We start from the raw sequence: 19,614 nt of genomic DNA on the forward strand, positions 1-19,614 counted from the left end.
GCGGGGCGGGGGGCGGCGGCGGCTCCGGGCCGGTGCCGCGGGGCAGCTCGGGGTGGGGAAGCCGTTTGCTGGGCGGTTGCGCGTTCTCCCGGCTCCTCTCCGTGCGCTGGTCACCGCGCTTCGCGGAGCGGCGCGCCCGGCGCCGGGGGGCTTTGGAGCTGTGCCTCGCCGGGCGGGCCCGGGTGCCGCTCAGGTTGGTCTCCAGCCGCTTCTGATGCGTGACTGAAGGGCTCCCTGCACTGGGGGAAAAAGGGGAAAAAAGACTGTGTCGGTCTTGCCCAGCGTTCCTAAAATTACAACGCTGATAAAACAGAAGCAGCTTTTGTTTTGGCTGTCGTTGTGCTTTTGACAGCAGTTGGTGTGCTCTGGGTCACGGCTCTTCCTGTATCATCGGGCCCTTGCGAGGTCTTGTTTTAGACCTAGTTGTTCCGTGACTGTTTCGCCAGTTGTACGTATACATGTCGGGGAAGAGAAAGAACGTTTCGAAGCATTAAAAAAAAAAAAAAAAAAAAAAAAAAAGTCTGTTTAAACCACACTGTTCGGCAGACAGATTTAAGGATACATGTAATGGTAAATCCGTTTAAGGATAGCTTTCAGGTTCATGTTTTACCTGAGCAGATTTTGCAGACACTGAAGATTGCCTCTGGGCTGGTTTACATTACAAAGAATTTGCTGTGTGGCAATGAAGAATTGAATTGACTGTGAAATGGATTTTGACACTACACTCTTCAGAGCAGGCTGGGATGCAGCCAGTCAAAACTTTGCTGACAAACTGCATACTTCAGACCAAATCCAAATCTGAGTGTGAAAGCAATCTCTTACTGTGGGGGAGCAAGTCTTTTGTTTAAGTAGAGGTATTAGTTGTAGTTATTCGATGTTTGAAGCATTCACAGGTGAAGGGATTTTTTTTTTTTTTTTTTTTTACAAATGGATCTGATAGCAGTTTACTTGATGTGCTGCTTCTGTTTATTATTATTAAATAATAGAGACTTACAAGAACAGCCTTTTGGTTGCATGTGTCTGTAATTCCAGGAGAATGAAGAGGGGTGAAAAGTATCCTCATTTGGCTGAATGGGTGGAAAGCCATAGCCAGCACTTAAAGGTTTTACCAAGATAGGCCTGTGGGAGGAGTGAGTGGAAAATTGTGATTGTAATAAACATCTGTGCTAGGAAGAAACCTAGAGAAGATACTATTCTGTTTGTACAAAGTATTTTTTTTTTTTACACTCACTTTATCTAGGAAACTGATACAACTTATACTGGTAATGACCTCTCTTATTGACCTAAACTTATTCTTTAGAGCTTGGCTGGTACAGCGGCACTGACAAACTCTAGGTGAGGCATAGCTTTTAGGAATATCCACATATATTCACCAAAAGCATCCTTGTGACAATTTAATAGACAGTTTTAGTTTGTGCCCTCAGATTTTTTTTTTCCTGCTTTTATCGTAGAAGTAGCTGACTGAAATGTATATTGGATATAGTCACTGATGTGCAGGGTCTGATTGTTTAGGTTAATGAAGGTGGGTGCAAGCAAAGCTACTGCGTTTTGCATCAGGGAAGCATACCTGCACATGTGTTCTGTTTAGCTAACTGAATTTTGGCAACAGTAACCTCTGGTAGAAGCACAACAGCAAACAGCTGTTGGGTCACAGTTCCAGGGCCTGTATCAGAGACTCTAGATAAAATAACCGGGCACCTGATCAGAGAGTGATAAGAATGATGATACCAGATAAAACTGAAGAGTCCTATGGCCCAGTGTGGCATCTCTGGCAGACTTTATAACATCCATAGATCTTGGTTAAAGCCATATTCTAATACAATTTGGTGAAACTTAATAATACTAAGCATTTCTTTAGCCATGCTAGGTTATTTTAAAAAGTGACCTAGTTATTGATGCTATTTCTAATCAATAAATGGTTTTAGCATCTTGGGACGTAGATACTGTAGTAAAAATGTCAAACATTACTGGACTCCTTCTGTCACCATTGCCTTGCTTTCACTCCCTTCCACAGAATTCCTGTCTTTGGCAATGGCAAAACAAACACAAACAAACACACACAACTGTACTAGATTTTGGTAATGTAGTTCTTTTGGGGCTTCTTATGCATTCTAAATATATATTAAATATTTTAATGTATTGTATTATAAAACTGTTTTTGTGAAAGGCAGTTTTCTGAAATCATATCTGAGATGTTTTGACCCAGTCATATTTAATTTAAATTTTGAAACTACTTTTCAGAACCTAAATAATTATTTAGCTCATTGGAAGTATTTTGGTCCTTGAAAAATTTGCAGGTAAGTTGGTCCTTGAAGTTGCATTTGATATTTCTCTGGAAGAAATAGGAGATTAATGAGTGGCTCTTAGTAGCAGCAATTATGGTTGGCTTTAAATGTTTTGCTTCATCTGGTAATCTGACCCTAATGAGTCATCTTGAACTAGGATATTATGGTGTGTGTTCTGCGTAGTCTGAATTTTGTTGTTTATTATTTATTTTGCTGATTTTAAAATAAAGCAAAATAAATAACAGCAGATTATGTAATATACTTCCAGTGGATCCTTGAGGCAATACGAAGGTGAATTTAATAGTCTGTGCTCTCATTAGAGGTCTGAATGAGAGAAATAACCAAGAATCCTTACATCTTATTTGATGCAGCGCATAGATCAGATTTACAATCAATGTCCTATAAAGCCTATCTCCTTTTTGCTGATACTCCACTGCACGTTTTTGCTATTCAGTCTTCCTGTCTTCTGAATGTTTGTAGGCTGCATCTCTCATCTCTAGATATTTTAATGAAAACAAAACTTTTCTTTTAAACTATAGGGAGACTATGAGATGATTAGGACTTTTTTTAACTTGTTTGCTAAATGCTTGTGTTTAAATTGGTCTTATCATGTAGAATAATTTAAGTAGAATATTAAGTTTTGTGGTCATTTTTCACCTTAAGTTATTCTTATTGTAAACATCCATGGCCCTTAAATTTATCCCATAGTTGATTCTATCTTTTACTGCATCCCAGACATGGTAACTGTGGGTGCTTAGGAGAAGATATCTTCAAATAATTTAAATAAAAAGCCTATGTGTTTGTTAAAATTAAGTTATTTTTAATACTCCAAACTTTTAAAATGATAAAATTTGGAAGAAGGGATAACAGAATTCTAATAGACTGATGCCACCTAAGAGTATACTAATGTACTGTTTCCTAGGTAACATGGGAGGAAGACACTGTAGGTTCCTTTTAGCATATTTAAAATTTATTTGGGAAAATCTTTAGCTGCATGCACAAAGAAAATCTTAAGTGCTAGTAAATGAATGGAAAACTTGAGTATTTTGATTTCATCAATAAAAGGGGTTCAGCAGTGTAACCAGTCAGTTTGTGCAGATTACTGAGTAGCTGCATTTCCAAAAATTTCTAGACCAGGAATACTCTCAGATTCATTCAACCTGAATTTATTTTGTGTTTGTATTATGAGGTGGTCCTGACACACTACTGTGGACTTACCGGAGTAAGTTTCGCTTTTCTTAAGTCGGCATTATATACCATAGCTGTCCTGAATATTACTGTTCTTCACTGAGGGTAGGACTGTTGTTGCCTTGGGTAGAATCAGATAATAAAGCAGTTCTAGCATACATCATCTAGATATAGCTGTAAAATTCTTTTTCATGTAACAATGTCTTTGAATGTGCCTTTGGCTTTTTTGCTTAGTTGATACTGTTTGGCCAGATTTTATTTCTGCTAATGTCCCAGTGTTCTACTGGCAAAAAACATTTTGAAAGTTAATACCAAGTACAAATTGTTTTGGTATTACTTATCTCTAGTTATCTTTGGGGGTGATTTCTGTACTATGGGTGATGGTTGACGGTGGTGGTAGATGTTGCTGGCTATGCAGAAGAGTTCATTTCACATCTGGGCTCCGTCATTCTGTGAGGTAAATGGTAGTCTCTGAATACAAGTTATATTAAAACCCTGAAAGTTCTTTACTGCAGCTTCAGCTGTTCCTCTAACATTTGGCTGCTTTTATGCAAGCTACGCTTTTTCATAAACGGTGCTTGAATAGCTGTGCCTGTGTAGTGAAGTCCGTGTCTTGTACATTTGCCTTCTGAGAAGATGTCTCCTGATTTTGAGTACTGCAGTTGAATTCTTACATAAAGTGTTCATCAGTAGTACTTGATATAAATCCTCCCTCCCAGTTCTACTCAGAACTCTTTAATTTTACATACATAGGCAGTAAGGTTCTTGAAAAAACTGTCATCACAAAAGAGATACATAAAAACCAACCCCGATAACCCTCACAACAAACAAATTATTTGACCTCTGGATGCATGTGAGCCAGTCCAGACTTTTATGTTCTTTGCTAGGACTGATATGCTGAACTCCTTACAGGCAACATTGGGTGTAGCAGATGAACAACATATTGGGAGCTGGGAACTCCCTACCTGATCTGTATGTGACACATCTGAGAGTGTTGGATGAAGAGATGTAAAAATAGACATACCTGGTACATGTTGCCTCTACACCAGATGGAAGTCAGGAGACAAATAAGAACACCATTTAAAAGGACAGAGGCAGTTTGCCATTGTTAATGCAGACTGCTTTGATTATCTAGAATAGCAGAGGAGCTGGTAAACCTTGGAAGCAGAAAAATCCAGTTACTCTAGGTTATAGGAAGTGCAGCCCAGGCATCCTCAGGTAACTTAGCAAAATGTTAATCCAGCTGGAGCTGAGCTGATTCTAAAGAATTAGATTCAAACTTCTGAGGAGCTCTGCTATAGTGTGCTGAGGAAGCATGCTCCAGCACCCAGATTTCAGGCAGGATTTAAGAGGTGGACAGTAGTGCTACACACAGACTTGTTTCTTGTGTTGCATCCTGCTAGAAATAGGAGTCCCATGAAGAATGGTACTGACATACTTTAGTGGCTCTGCAAAGGCTACATGAGTGCATCAGGAGTGACATGAGGTAGCTGATTTACCGTAGTGCTGCCTAGCTGTTATTGCTCCTTGTTCTCCAGCATGCTGAATTCCAGGACCAAATTTACCATACGTAAGAAGCTTTTCACTTTAAGACACCAAAGCCTTTTCAACAACTTTCACGCCAGTAAGATCTACATCAAACTCTTCTGCAGATATTTTATTATCCGTCCTCTTCCAACATTATTGCACGTGCGATGAGCAGTGCTGCACGTGGAAGTCACAGGGCAATCTATTAGAGCTAACCTTTATTAAGGTAAAATTTGAGTCAGTGTTTTACAGCATAGCCACTTCCTACACCTGGGAAGTATTTGACTACTGTGGCTACTACACACAAATTACTTTGTGTAGTAGTAGAATACTTTGAACTTACGTGTATGGATTTCCTCTTACGCAGCCTGTGCTTTTACCTCTCTGTGAACCTTGCAGTGCTGTGCTAAATGTTTCTTAAACTCAAGCAAGAATGGGCTGTTGTGCTCCTCTGCTTGTGCAGCCTGCAAGACTGAAGTGTTCTGCATGTAGGCATCAGGAAAATAATAAAGCTATATAGGTTGATGCTTTATGGTAGGACTGAAGAAAGGATGAAGTATATATTGAATATATCAGACTTGCATGCATAACAATATTGGGCAATACAGCAGTGTATGGGAACACAGATTAGGTTGTATATCAGCATACTGAAGTACCATGCAATTCAAAAATATTAGCTTGAGTCTTGGGAGCCATGTAGCCACATCAGTTCAATTAACCCAGGCACTGCATGCCACAAAACTGTGGCCATTCTGCTTCTGCTGCAGAGCTAGCTCATTTGGAGCTAGCTTGGGGATCTCCACACAGCACTATGATGTAGTCATACCTGACATTTCCGATAGCATGTACTAAAAGTAGTACAGTAATATGCCCTGTGGCTGGAAGGAGGAAGAGGCTATTCAGCTAGATGGGTGTTTCTGTTAACTTCAACCTGTTTCACTTTCTTTTCGAATGTTCCTTTTAAAAACAAAGAATTTCCCTTTTTTAGTAGCTCCTCACTCTTTTATAGTCTCTGACTTTTACTTTGTGAAGTAGGCTAAAGGCTCCTAGGCTAAAGCCAGCACCTTCTTAAAGAACAGATGTATAGGCAATTGGTTAGGTTAGTCATGTCAGCATCTTTTAAAAATGGATTTAAAAATCTCACTTGTTTTTCTTACTGACTTTATTCCTGCCAAATGTGTTTCCTCTGCAGGACTAAAATCCTTTGGTCTTGGGAGGCATAGGATCTTGACCAGAAGCGTTGCCCAGATTCCTCTTGTGATGTTAAGCCTATGTACTAACATCATTCAGCTCTCAGCTTTGGTGTTAAGTTCATAAGCGTTCCTGCAGTGATACTGTTATTACTGTGTTCACTTGCAAGCATCATAATCATCAGCCACCAAAGTAAGCTGTGAAATAACAGTCTAAATATGCCTGTATCTCCTTTCTGTGTCTTTTCGCTATGTCTAGGCCAGCACAGAGTCATATGATTCACAGTATTTCATTTAACCATGTAAGAATTTCTGACAGCTGTGACTTCAGTATTTTTGTGAGATCAGTTTGTATCGGATCTTTTTTTAAAGCGGGGAAATAATAGAAAAACATACTTGCACTATATTGACCAAATTCTCAAAATCACTAGTCAACTCTTAAATAATTTCCAGTTCAAACTGCTTGTTGTGTAATTTCTACCTAGATTGTAGAGTATTTCATTGATCCGATATATGGATGGCATTTTTTTTTTTGAAGTGGGAGCTTCTGGTGCTTTGAGTAGCGCATTGCATTATTCAGCAGAGTTGAACAGGGATTTTCATGCAGAGTGTAGTTCTTCAGTCTGTGGTTCCTTTGTTTTCAGCAGAAAGATTTCCATTTAAAACTAAGGTTCTGTGGCATGTGTATCATGTGATTTTGTTTTTTGTGCTAATTCGTTGTGGTGGTATTTTTACACTGAATCTCTTTCAGAAATGGAATGTGTTTGAGAGTTCTTGTCTTGAGGTGGTGCAAGAAAAATAGACTTTTTTCAGAGTCTTTTACTGCTGCCTCTTTCTCAAAGATGACCAGTCCTGTGGTGGTTAGTTTAATCTCTGCTTCGGGACCATGGGAATGGTGTATAACTTGCAGTGAATAAGGAGTGAAAAATCATCTGTGCTTAACTGTAATGTTGTAAACCTTTTCCAAAGTTTAATTATGAAGGAGGATAAAAAAAAGTTAAATAATTTAACTATAATTTTTGTTGTAGGACAGCATTTCTCTTACTATGCTTTCCTAACTCCTTATGAAATTATCGTGTAAATGTTTACACTATGTTGAATTGAATATTGATATTTCAACTTGATGCTGTCTTAAGAGTTTAATGCAAACTGCTGGGATATTTTTAAGGGGATTGCATGCTACTTGGCTCCTCTATTATTGGAGGATTTTTCTGAAATATTCCTAGTAGAACACGTTGTTTCAGAACAAAAGGCATGCATTCATATCATGTAAAGTTTTACCTCAGAGATAATGTGATATGAAGCTGGAAGCTTAATTTTATGTTCTGGATGAAGAGAACAGCAAGCCTTTTTGCATTATACAGTCTTTGTTCATACAGAGAGTTATGCAGCGGTCATCTGTTTCTGTTGATGTGTGGGAACTCCTCTGAGTGTCGCTTTTCCTCCTTCCTTGTGTGGTATCATCTCTTGTGCTGAAATGACGATTGCTAGTTGCAGTTGGAAGAATACTCCTTTCTTTCTTGTTCACCTTTCTTGTTCTCTGGATTAAGACAATTTACTCCTCAAACTTGTTCAATTTATGAGTGTTTCTGTTACTCTACTGAGAACTTCCAGTTTTATCAGATTGAAAAAGAAAATATATCTTAGGATATTTTTTTAAGGTAGATTTGTGTTTACTGAGCGGTTTACTAAGCTTATGTAGAGTTACTCTTTATTGATCGGCAGCTATTGATGTAAGAAACAAAATAAGACCACTTAGTGAAATTTCTTTTTTTTTTCTGAATTCCTATGAAATTCTTTTTGTTTCAGTTTATTAACAAAACTCCTGAAATGCCTGATTTGAAAGAATTCAATCTGTTAAACCTTTCTAGCAGGACACAGGCAGAGACATGGTCTAAGTTCCAAACTATTTTTGTCCATATAAAAGGCAATAGAATATTGCAAAACAGCATTGATGGCACAGTAAACTGTATTTCATTTGAGCATAAAAATGCTCTAATAGAGCACTACATGAGAATGCAGTGCTACCTATTTTGAAAGAACTGTATTTTCTCTTTTACAGTGAACTGTAAAAATTCAAAAAATAAACTACTTTTCTGATTTCTCATATGGATAGGTGGTAACATAGACCATAATTCTTAAGGTGAAAATGTAGTCTGATACTGTTAAAACCAAGGAAACTATGCAAAGCAGGCGCTAACTTATGAAAAAACTCAGGATGTGCACATCAGTTAAAATTCACAATCTTCTGAGTAGAAATACATAGCTTTTGATGTCCATGTGCTGTGGTGAACACTGTTCTGAACTGAGAAAAGCATGAGACATACTTAACAAACCCCACAGTTCATTATATGGAATCCTTATCTCCTYGTAATAGATTGCGTGCTCTTCTCCCTCAGTAAATAGGGCATGATGGAAGCACCTTCCTTGATACAGGGTCTTACAGCACCATTTAGTTAAGTTCCTTCCTCAGAGTAGGCATCTTCGAGATTCCTCAAATGGTGTTACACATGTCTGTATCTCTTGTCATCCTTGATGGCATGCTTTAACTTGTTTTGTTACTGTTCAGAAGTCAGTGCATAGCTATAATCAAAGACAAGTCTTATTCCTCAGATCTAGTAAGATTGCTCCAGTCACCCAAAAACRCACCTTGGCATCTAGGAAATACTTAAAGTTCTTTACAGATTGAGTATCTGACAGAGAGTTTCATGAACCATTCCAGTAAAGATTTCCAAGTATATGAGAGGAAATATTCATGCCATTAATACTATTTGTTTGATGTACTGGTAAACTTGCATCTGGAGGAAAAAAATAGGCAAGAGTTTCTGAAAACTAACCATTTTGAAAGATTACTGTATGCTAGAGAACCTGCTGCAGGTTCTCAACCAGGCTTTGGAGTACAGTAGATAAGTATGTGAARGCTTAATGCAGGAAAAACAAAAGAACCAAAAATATGCATTCCACTAGTGCATTTGGGGAGTAGGGTATATCCAAATGGGCATGTGCTACTGCTTAAAGATGAACAGATCTTGTGAATCACAATTAATAGAATAGGTTCCTCCGTATTTCAYCCTATTATATAGCCTCTAGCACTTAATTTGCCTGTATGAAAGTGGTGTATTTGCCTCTAACATCTGGGTTTGGGAAGTACACAGGTGGCACTGGGGGGAAAAAAAGCCGTCACACTGATGTGTTTTGTCTGTGGCTCTGGTGTAAGCTCAGCCAGGATCTCCAGGAAAATGCCCTGAGGTGATTGAAGATTCTGCAGTCACTGCTCATCAACTGGCACCTGCAATGGGGAACTCTGACAAGTCGAATATCAGTCCAAGGTGTAAAGCTGCTCCCTGAAAAGCCCTTCTGAAACAGTAGGTTAGTGTTGGAGGAGGCAGCCTTGTCATTCCGCTGACTGTCTTGGCTCACTGTGAGTGTTGAACAGCCAGGCAACAGGAAATTATTTCTAAAACTGTAGCTGTTGCTGCTGCCACAACTTCCATATTCTTCTCATTAATGCAGTGGTGGATTTTGAAGCTGCAGCTACTTGTACTTCTGGACCATAAGCCTCTGCCCCTGCTAGTGAGAGACATCTGTTTTGTAATGAGCGCTCTGCCCTTTGAAAGTGGTGCTGCTGGCCAAAAAAGTGGTAGGCTGTGGAATAAGAGAATTCATGGGATTTGTAAATGAGTGCAGGGGTGGATTGTGGAGATCTACCATTGTTTTTTGGTTTACATCCTGTTCTAGGATGAGTCTCACATTGCTTAATGGTATCACAAAGACTGGAACACTTGCCTGTGAGGTTATGAGGGTTATTTTGGGGAGAACTTCTCCAGTGCCCCAGGTGGAAGCAATGATCTGTGGTGAAAGCTAGTTGTTTGCATGGTCATCATAGCATTGTCATATTTTGCTGCCTATTTCAAAATTATTCTGTTCACATAGATGAGATCTCAATATGCAAGTTGCGGCAACACTATTATTATTGTCTGGTGTTTGCAAGAATTGTCACTTAAGAGATACTTCAGGAGTGCAAATGTATTCCATGGTCTTTGAAGATAGTTTTTCATTTATCTTAGCTCTTCAGTATGAGAATGAGAGTTTATTCTTTCATTCTACTTTCTTTACATGGCATAGAGACATTGTGTTTTTTCTCCATGCATGTGTTTATATTAGCATTGACTATAGTCCCTGGTACCTAGATATGAGACAGAAAGCTGAATTACCAACCTATAATGTTGCAGGCTGGAATTTCAGGTTTAAAATTTTATCTTTATATACATAGTAAGGAATTTGAGTCAGATGTCAGAAGCATGATTGTTATAGCTGAAATTGATAGTAATTTTCGGTGTGACTGGTTGGGACTGATGGCATTCTGTAGCGGCGGCGAATTGCTCCTTTACTGATGACCTCACTTCATAAGGACCTATGTGCTGTTGAATAGTAAAGCAAACTACTACCCTGTACACTGAATCACTGGGTAAAACATTTAAGGAGATGTGTAAATTGTTTATGTGGAAGAGTTTATCTTATCTTCAGTTTACCAGACAAGAACAGTGTTACAAACCATGATGACGTTTTGAGAACGTTGAGAGTAAAAGTTTCCATTATTGATGAGATGCTCCCTGTGGGTGCCTGTCACGTTAATGGGTTAGTTGCTTTTGTGTTTTTTCACTTAGTGACATACTTAAAAAAATAAAACACGTTTCTCTATGATAAGGTTTAAAGTGTCTTAAGCTGAAAGCTAAAACGGGGATCTTAATAAAAATGTGTGTGTTTACACATTTTGGAGAAAACAGGTGTGGTTTTATTGGTTGGTTATTTTTGAACACAATCAAATCAGGAGTTAATTTATGATAATATACTTTAAGTGTGTGCTAACTATAAAGTGAGAATGATCTAATGATATGGAAATTACAGTGAAATCTAAAGACAGATATAAAGCATGTATAGAAATAAATAGTCACAGTGGGAAATCTAGTATTTCAGTTGTCACTTTTTTGTGGTGACTTCATCCTTAAGTGCAGATTGTCAAAGGACTAATGAGTCCTTGGAAAGTTTGTTTAAACTTGTGAAAAATTGTAAATGTATTTAATGTAAATATATTTAAGTAAGGTACAAGTTTTACAAGTTTTATCAAACTTCATTTCAGAGATACCTACTGTTGTGACTAGTCCTATTCTGATTTAGGCTTTACTTCTGAGTATCAATTATATCATGGTTATAGAACTGACATTTTCCATGTTAAAATTAATGTTTTAGATTTCCTGTATGACATGAAGCTTGCACTGAGGTGATTTTAGTGCTGTACTTTTATCTTTACCTGCTTATTACTTTTTTGTCACTTAAATAATTTGGAAAGAAGGACTATTGAATGCTGTGTCAGGTGACTGTCTTACTGCTATTTAACAATACAGGACGATTAAATAGAAAAATTCCTAAAATGGCATAAGTAGCACTGAGATGTCATACCACTTAAGCTCAGTAGTTTAAGTTTGACTTTTATGATTTGAGCCCTAGTATTACTAAATTTGCTAATCCATTGCTGTTGTTTTCAGGAGCATTTTTGTTTCTATTACAGATATTGTATAGGCTTTTTTTTTTTTAATCTTACTCCAACACACGATTTTTCTATAAAGAAGACTTAATATTTCATCTGAAGAGTAAATGCTTGCAAAAACAATTGCAATAATGCAAGTTTTTGATAATGCAAAGCATGGTTCAGTTCAAATGTGTTCAGGTAAATGATGTCTGCTGCTAGGAGCTCAAGTTAACTAAAGGAGCTCTGGCTGAGCTTTTAAGTGGATGTTTGCATGTATTGTGTGCACAGCAACTTTCAGGCATCTGTAATTGTCTTCCCCCCACCACCTTCAGTGTTTTACCTTACTCTAATGATGATTTTTAAGGCATCAAACTAAATCAGAGGAATGAAAAATTAAAATAATGGATGTCTCAAGACCATGGAGTATATTTTGGGGGAGCAAAAATCCAGGCAAAGAGATTAGATCGTAAGGAGGATAGTTTTCTTACATTAAAAACACTCAACTAGGCTTGCTGCCCTCATGATATTACCACACTAATGATAAAACTAAGGCTTATGGGTAGCAGAGTAATATCAGCCTTTGTGACCCAAGTCACTCTCCAGTATCTATAACAGAAAGGACAGTTCTTCAAAGGCATTGATTATTTTAATGGAGTAAAGAAAATGAATCTGTGAATAATGAACTTAAAGATATGGTTAGAAACTGAAAGGATAATTTTAAGTTTAAGTTGATGGTACGCTGCACGTAGGAAAAGACATTTTCTTCGCTAATCCAGTATGGTGAACAGAAAATTCATGACTTCAAGGTGAAGACTTCAAGATGATGTGAACTGGGACTATCTAACACTTCTATGAATGCTCTTTTTGAAGTCRTCGGTTAATACTTGAACAAAGGTTGTCCTTAAATTACATAAAGCACTGCTGTATTTTTACTGGCAATGGGATTGTGCCATGGTAAAATCTTGGCTTTGGTGCCTATTACCATATTCCTTTTACAGTAGTTCATTCTTCTAGTGTGCGGCAGATGTTGTAGACTGGATCATTTATGATGATTAGTTTATCTGGATGCATAACAAATGTTTGCTGTATTACACTACTTTTTATGCCGTTGTTTTTCCTGTGTGTCTATGCTTTACTTCTTATTATTGGTTTTAAATTAGTTGTATCGTTCCTTTTGTTATCTAAAAATAATTTCATGATAATGTCCTGCAAAAGAGGAGTAGTCCATAAATCAATACATGCATGCTATAACTGGGATGTTTGGGAAGGAAGTAAAATGTGATTAAAGTGCATGTGTAAAGAGGAGAAATGTCACAGACTTATTTCGGTTTCTGTGTTGGCTTGAATTGTTGGGCAAGAGTTTCTGTTCTGTTGCAGCAGCTACACCAACACAAYTTGGGATGAATTATTGGGTGTTTTGTCCTAGATATTCCACTAGACAGTTTTTAGTAAATGTGTATTGCGAAGATTCTCTGCTTGCTTGCTTCTGAGTGTCCTGCTTGAAAGTTGTGCTATTAGGGGGAGAGAAATTCTGATTTCACAAACTTCCCAATTTTAATTAATTTCTTCCTTAATAATTATAATCATTGTTGGATGTCTGTCATTCGTGCGTATGGATGTCATATAAACTGACTTCAGCATATCTTTCTTGAGTGGTGGATCTGAGCATTGTGAAAAGTTAGTTATCTGGACATTTTTTCAGGTGGTTCCCGATTCACAGACTCCAGAATAGAAGTTAATCGTAATTCCTAAAGCAAGTGATGTAAATGGATTTGCATGTATATTTTGCAAGCAAGAAAATACTGKTTTTTTTTTCCCCTGAAATGTTGTGGTGTCTTGTGTAGGAGTTCTTGCATGACCTCCATAGGTAGAGAGAGCTTTGTTTTAATTCTAGCTAGACAGTTAATTCCATGAGAGAATGCTGGAAACAGAATATCCGATTAATGTTCAACTATCAAAGACTTTCTTTAGTTTTTTTCCTATTTGGAAGGGAAGTTGTTGAGATTAAAAAAAAAAAAAAAAAGTGATGCCACTGCTACATGTTCCAATCACTTGTCTAAATGTGTCGCTTTTTAAATGTGAGAGATATTTTTCTCTAAAATCACATTTATTTTATTTTCTGTCTTTAAGATAAAGCACCTTTGTCAAAGAGTCTGTTATTAGTCCCAAGTGCCATCTCGATTCTATTGGCTCTACTCTTCCAACATTATCAGAAGTTCTTTGCATATAACCTACAAGGTATAAAAGAGGATTTTCAGGTAAGTGTCAGTTAATTTTGTGTGAAAAGAGATTGCAAAATGCTTTCTTCTGTGTCATTCCCCCCCGCCCCCTTCSGTTTCTCCTCTGTTTCTTTCCCTTTGTTCATCGTCTTAGATTAACTTGTGTTTTACCTTTTACCATGTTACCCTAGTGGGCCACTGTGTGTAACAGGCTATTACCCACTTTTTGGCTGAAATGAGAAAAACTGATCTGAAACTGTCAGCTTTCACTTCTTTCTGTTGTCTGGGAAATGGTTGGTTTTGTATCATCTCTCCTTCAAGCCACTGACAGATGGGAAACTCGCTGTAAATAAAGTGTGAATTAATTTATGTAATAATATAAATATTTTGATATGAATGTCATTATTGTGCTCAGTTTTTGAGGATGAAAAGGGCTATCTGTGAACAGTTACTCTGATCATGATTTCCTTTAAAAACAGCCCATGAATTTTGCTCTTTAACTTCTACTTCAGGGTATTATGGGAAACTAAAATTTACCTGCTGCTTCTAATTTGAAGACTCTCATTTGGAGAATTTGTCATGTTCCTCAATAGTCTGCTGAATTAGTTAATTATCTTATTAAACATTTGTAGCTTATTCCCAGCTGAAACCAGAGTACTTTCATCTTTTGAGGTACTACACCTTTTAAGATTTTACTCTCTGCTAAATTAAGGAATTCTGTGATACCAATTCTAATTGTCAAAAGTCTGCATTTAGAAACAGCTAGTTACATTTTGGGGGGGTTGTTGTTGTTTTTAATTTTTTTGTTCTTTGAAAGCAGCATACTATTGCTCCAGAGAAGGGTCAGCAAATGCCTCTGTAATTATCTTTCCCCAAAGGTTTTATAGTTGGGTTCAAAAAAGTATTTAGTCAGCTGAATGTCTTTGAGGATGCTGACTGTAGCCTTTAGGCTGTAAAAGATAATTATGTTACAGATCAGTTTTTATGAAGCCCTGAAAAATGCAAGGCCATCTCATATGTATATATACATATATAGTATATATATGTATATATATATGAGATGGCCTTGCATATATGTATGTATATATTTTGCTTATATCTAGATCCATTCTTTCTGATTATTTTTGAGTAGTCCTGACTCCTACTGTGGCTGCAGGTTTTTCAGAGGTCCAGAGAGATTCAGAACAATACAGTCCCCTGCAGTTGCTACTTGCTCATGCTTTTGTTTTTTCCCACTTCACCATTAGTTTATTTTTCACAGGGGCCAGACAGGGAAACTAGTGATTCTTTGTGCTGTTGTTCTCGCTATGCTCTTTCTTGTCAAGAACARTAGCTGTGTTTCAATGAGAATGCAATGTCTAAGAGCACCATTCATGTTTTCAAAGTGTCTTGCTGGGGTTCTGCAGCAAAAAAAAAGACATAAATGAATATCTATCTCTTAAAAGTGTTACAACAAAATATTTGGGAAGGGAGGCTAAAAGGTCTGGCAGAATAATCAGAGTTTAAATAGAAAGGTTTTTTTTCTAAGCTTATCTTTAAGAGTTCCATCTTTCCATTTGTCTGATCTGCTGAAAACTAGGAGTAGGGGTAGGTGTATCTTTTTGAAAGAAATCATCTTTTTCTATTAGGTCTTAAATATTGCCATTTGGAGGTAGCTGTAGAAGCTGTGATGCTTTTATGTGATGTTTCGGGGAATTCCTTTTTTTTCTTCTTCTTCTTTTTTTTTTTTTTTTTTTTTTTTTTTTTTATATTTTCCTGAATTTGTTTTTTTCCTTTTTGTCTTAGCTTTTTGGACTAAGGTATATACTTCATAATTCTGTATCTCCCAGATCAGGGACAGTAAATGATTTAATTCCTGCCTGATGCTAATATTAAAGTGAGACCACTTTAAGAAAAGTTGTTTAGGAATAAATTCATCTAGAAGGAGGAGTTTAATGGAAGAGAAATTTTTCAGGGGCAGAACAGGCATTTTGGGTATTAACACTTGTTAAAACTGGTGCAGCAGATATGAAATAAAGTATGCAGTTGTAGAATGCTTTTGATTTGAAAGGCAAAATATTTATTGTAGCAAATGAAAAGATCTTTGTTGCCATAATGGGGACTCTTAAGAGTAGTAAAGAAACAGTGTGTAAAGTAATCAAGATCTTAATTTCTTCAGCCCTATGTATTTTTTAGGCTAGATGAAGTAAATTAGGTTTGGAAGCCTGACATAGTCTATGGAAGTGCTGTTCAATTAATATGTGTCACCAAATGTTGAGCTGTAAGATCACAGCCCTGACAGCTTGGGCTTTAGGAGAGGTTGTCCTCAAGCTACTGGGCACATTGACATGTGACAGCTAGAACTGTGAGGTCCCACTTTTTACTGTAGATGTGTTCAGTTGTTTTGTATTCCAGTAAAGTTAAATGCAGAAATACCAGTTGATGCTCACGGATCTTGAAAGATTTAAGGTTCAGAGAGTGGAGAATGCTTAGCAGGCTGTGATATAGGAAAGTTAGCTGAGCTGAAAACTAGCAAGGGAGATTAAGGGCAGCAAGGAAGTTTTCTGTAAATGCATCTGCAGCAAAAGGAAGGGTGAGAGTAATGTGAATCCGTTGCTCAGTGGGGAGAGGACGTAGTGGAAAAGGACATGGAAAGGACTGAAGTATTCAGTGCCCTTTTTGCATCAGTTTGCAGTGGTAAGATTTTACCCCCAGGTTTTCAAGGGCTCTGAGCCTCCTACCAGAATCTATGGGACTGAAGTAATACTGATTCATAGGGGAAGATGGTCAGGGATCTTTTATGCCACCTAGCCATATGCAATTCGGAGAGACCAGATGGCTCTGATGGCACAAAAGGAACTGGAAACTGGAAATGTAATTGTGAGGCCTCTTCATAACATCTTCAAAAGATCATGGAAATTGGTGGAGGTACCTGGTGACTGGAAAAAGGCTCTTGTAGCCAAGAAGACCAACAGCCTTCTGAGCTGTATTAGTTGGTGTGTGGCCAGCAGGTCCAGGCAAGTGATACTTCCCATCTATTTGGCACTTGTAAGACGTTATTTAGAGTACTGTGTCCCATTCTGGGCACCTCAGTACAAGAAAGACATGGACACACTAGAGCAAATCCACAGGATGATCAGAGGGCCGCAGCATGTGACATCAAGTAATGGCCAAGAGAACAGGATCTATTCAGCCTGGAGTAGAGAAGGCAAAGAGGAAACACCTTTTTGCTGTCTACAGGTTAGCTATCTACAGCGACAGAGAGAAGCTGGAGCCAGATTCTTGGAGGTGGACAGCAATAGGACAAGAGGCAATTGAAACAAATTGGAGCATGAAAAATTCCAATTAGATATATGTGTGGTTTTCAGTTTGGTTTGCTTGCTTGCTTGCTTGTTTGTTTTTGTAAACCATGAAGGTGATAAAACATTGAAACGGGTTGCCCAGGGAGGTTCTCCATTTTTGGAGGTGTTCAAGACACAATGGGACGAGTCCCTGAGCAAGCTGATCTGACTATACCTGCTTTTAGCGTTAAATTGGACTAGATGATTTCTCCTGGTCACTTCAAAAATAAATAACTCTATGATTCTGTGATTTACTAGGGTTGTGATTTCCGATTTTATTTGTAAATGTGAACAAGGGCCATAAAAATGGATTAGACTTCATTTAAATTGTAAGTGTATTTTAAGAAATAGACCTCTTCCTAGAAAACTTTTATTTTTAAACAGACTTCTTGAACTATACTGCTGAACATTGTTGTCTTTATTTTTCTGCTTAAATGTTCTACTGTATTTCTGTTATCTTTCTTCAGTGTTAACGTTTGTTCTGGGCACAAATTCTGTAAAGAGCCTCTGTGAGGGAAGAGAGACTTAATATGACAATCTTTAACCTTCTAGATTTGGAGACTTGTATTTGGGAGAACAGTATGTCTTGATCTGAAAGACACATTCTGCAGCAGTCTGCTCATCTATAACTTTAGAATATTTGAAAGAAGATACGGCAGCAGAAAATTTTCAGTAAGTTCCAATTACATTTTTTTTAATAGAAACTATTTTCTGCACCTCTTTATGTCTTCTAGTCTTGGATTGAACTTTATTACTAACTTCTTTTGTGGAAATATATTTTAAAGGGTTTTAAAGTTAATTTATTTCTATAAATCAAAATTTTTATTGATTTTTTTTTTTCCAAAGCAGTGGATTACTCTGTGATGTTTGCAGTATTATCAACTGAAAGTTATCAGACCCATAGAGTTTAATTTTGATAACCCATCTAAGTTTTTTTTTATCAATATCTAAACATTTATGTGTGGAATTGTACAGTACTAAAAACTACATTTGATTTAATTGAACAAGTAGAGTGGAATTTCTTTTTTTGAGAGAGAGGTATATTAAAACCTTAATTTTAAACAGTTGAATTCATTCAAATTTAACCGACCTGTTTGGGTTGTATTTTTTTTTTTTTGTTTGTTTGCAGTCATTTTTGCTGGGTGCCTGGATGCTCTCAGCTTTGTTTGACCTCCTCCTTGTGGAACTTGCTCAGTATATATTTGGCTTCACCATCAGCAGCTTGCCTTCTGGTTTGTAAGTAGCTCTTAATGGGTGGTTCAGTTCTGGTAATTTTGGATGTAGATTCAAAGGATTATTTTGTGCAGATTTTAATGAGGAAAATTTTCCTAATGTCAGTTCAAATTAAATTTAATCCTCTTTTGCACCACTGTGTAAAAGTTGTGGCATATCTATTACATTTCAGAACATTCATTTCCTGGTTGTGATCTATGTTAATTTATTAATAATTTATCCATATAATGGTTACTTTTCATTCTGTTAGTCCCAGTTCCACTGCTGGTATGATTGAAATGTGGCTTGCAGTGTGCTGCAGGATATTGCTATATTTGTTTTTTTTTTCAGTTCAATAAACCTCAACTTTGGTGCTGATTTCTTTCCTAAATGGCAAAGTTAACTATAAGCCATATATTGATGTTCACTTTCAAATGCATGTACAGTTATATGCATTTAATATTAGTATTTCTTATGTTTGTGTTGCAGAAATTGAGTGCTAGAGCAAGTTACTACATTTCATGTTTTCATTTCATTTGAAGCTTTAAGGTATTCAGTGGTTTGATTTCATGTAGCCTATTTTTGAGATTTCTGCATTTAATAGTAAGAGATGCATGTGTTACAGTACAGCTGTAGAGCTTGCAGAGCCTTTGTGGTTAAGCTTCTGACAAGTGAGATCAGCCTCAATGTAGACCTGAGTTTCCATATGTTGCATGCTCTGAAGTAATAATAAAAGCTCTTGGAGCTAGGTTTTTTAATACTGAGTACCATACGAGGGTTTCTGGTTTCAGCTTCTTTAGTGTGTCTCTTGAAAGTAGCTAAAGGTTGATTTAGTAAGGAAAAGAAACCCCATATGTTTGACATTATAAAGGTAGTTATATTTCTTGTAGTATGTGTGTATTCAAAAAGAGTTGAAAGCTTGAGTAATACTGCAGTTATTTTTGATGTTTGCTACTTTGAAGGCTGTTGCTGGGGCCTAAGCTGCTAGCGTGTTTGGCCAAATTCAGTATTTTCAAACCTGTAAAAAGATACTTTGTGTGAGAACAGGGTATAATGTGTGYGCGCGCACACACACAGAAAACTAATGAACAGGTTAACTTTTATACTTTTTGATGGCATTTTTATCTATGATTGCAGAATGCT

At 37.2% G+C, this 19,614-nt stretch overlaps 1 protein-coding gene across 1 annotated transcript in view; it reads left to right on the forward strand.

Moving 5' to 3' along the window:
- Positions 1 to 19,614, forward strand: part of UBAC2 (UBA domain containing 2) — a 110,987-nt gene that overhangs the window by 2,187 nt on the left and 89,186 nt on the right. The window contains exons 3-6 of the mRNA XM_085306030.1: positions 67 to 193; positions 13,851 to 13,978; positions 17,812 to 17,931; positions 18,389 to 18,495. Of these exons, the coding sequence (XP_085162156.1) occupies positions 67 to 193; positions 13,851 to 13,978; positions 17,812 to 17,931; positions 18,389 to 18,495 (482 nt within the window). The remainder of the gene's footprint in view (positions 1 to 66; positions 194 to 13,850; positions 13,979 to 17,811; positions 17,932 to 18,388; positions 18,496 to 19,614) is intronic.

Source organism: Rhea americana, unplaced genomic scaffold (assembly GCF_003343005.1).
Source record: "Rhea americana isolate MKP2758 unplaced genomic scaffold, rheAme1 scaffold_23, whole genome shotgun sequence".
Classification (NCBI taxonomy): domain Eukaryota; kingdom Metazoa; phylum Chordata; class Aves; order Rheiformes; family Rheidae; genus Rhea; species Rhea americana.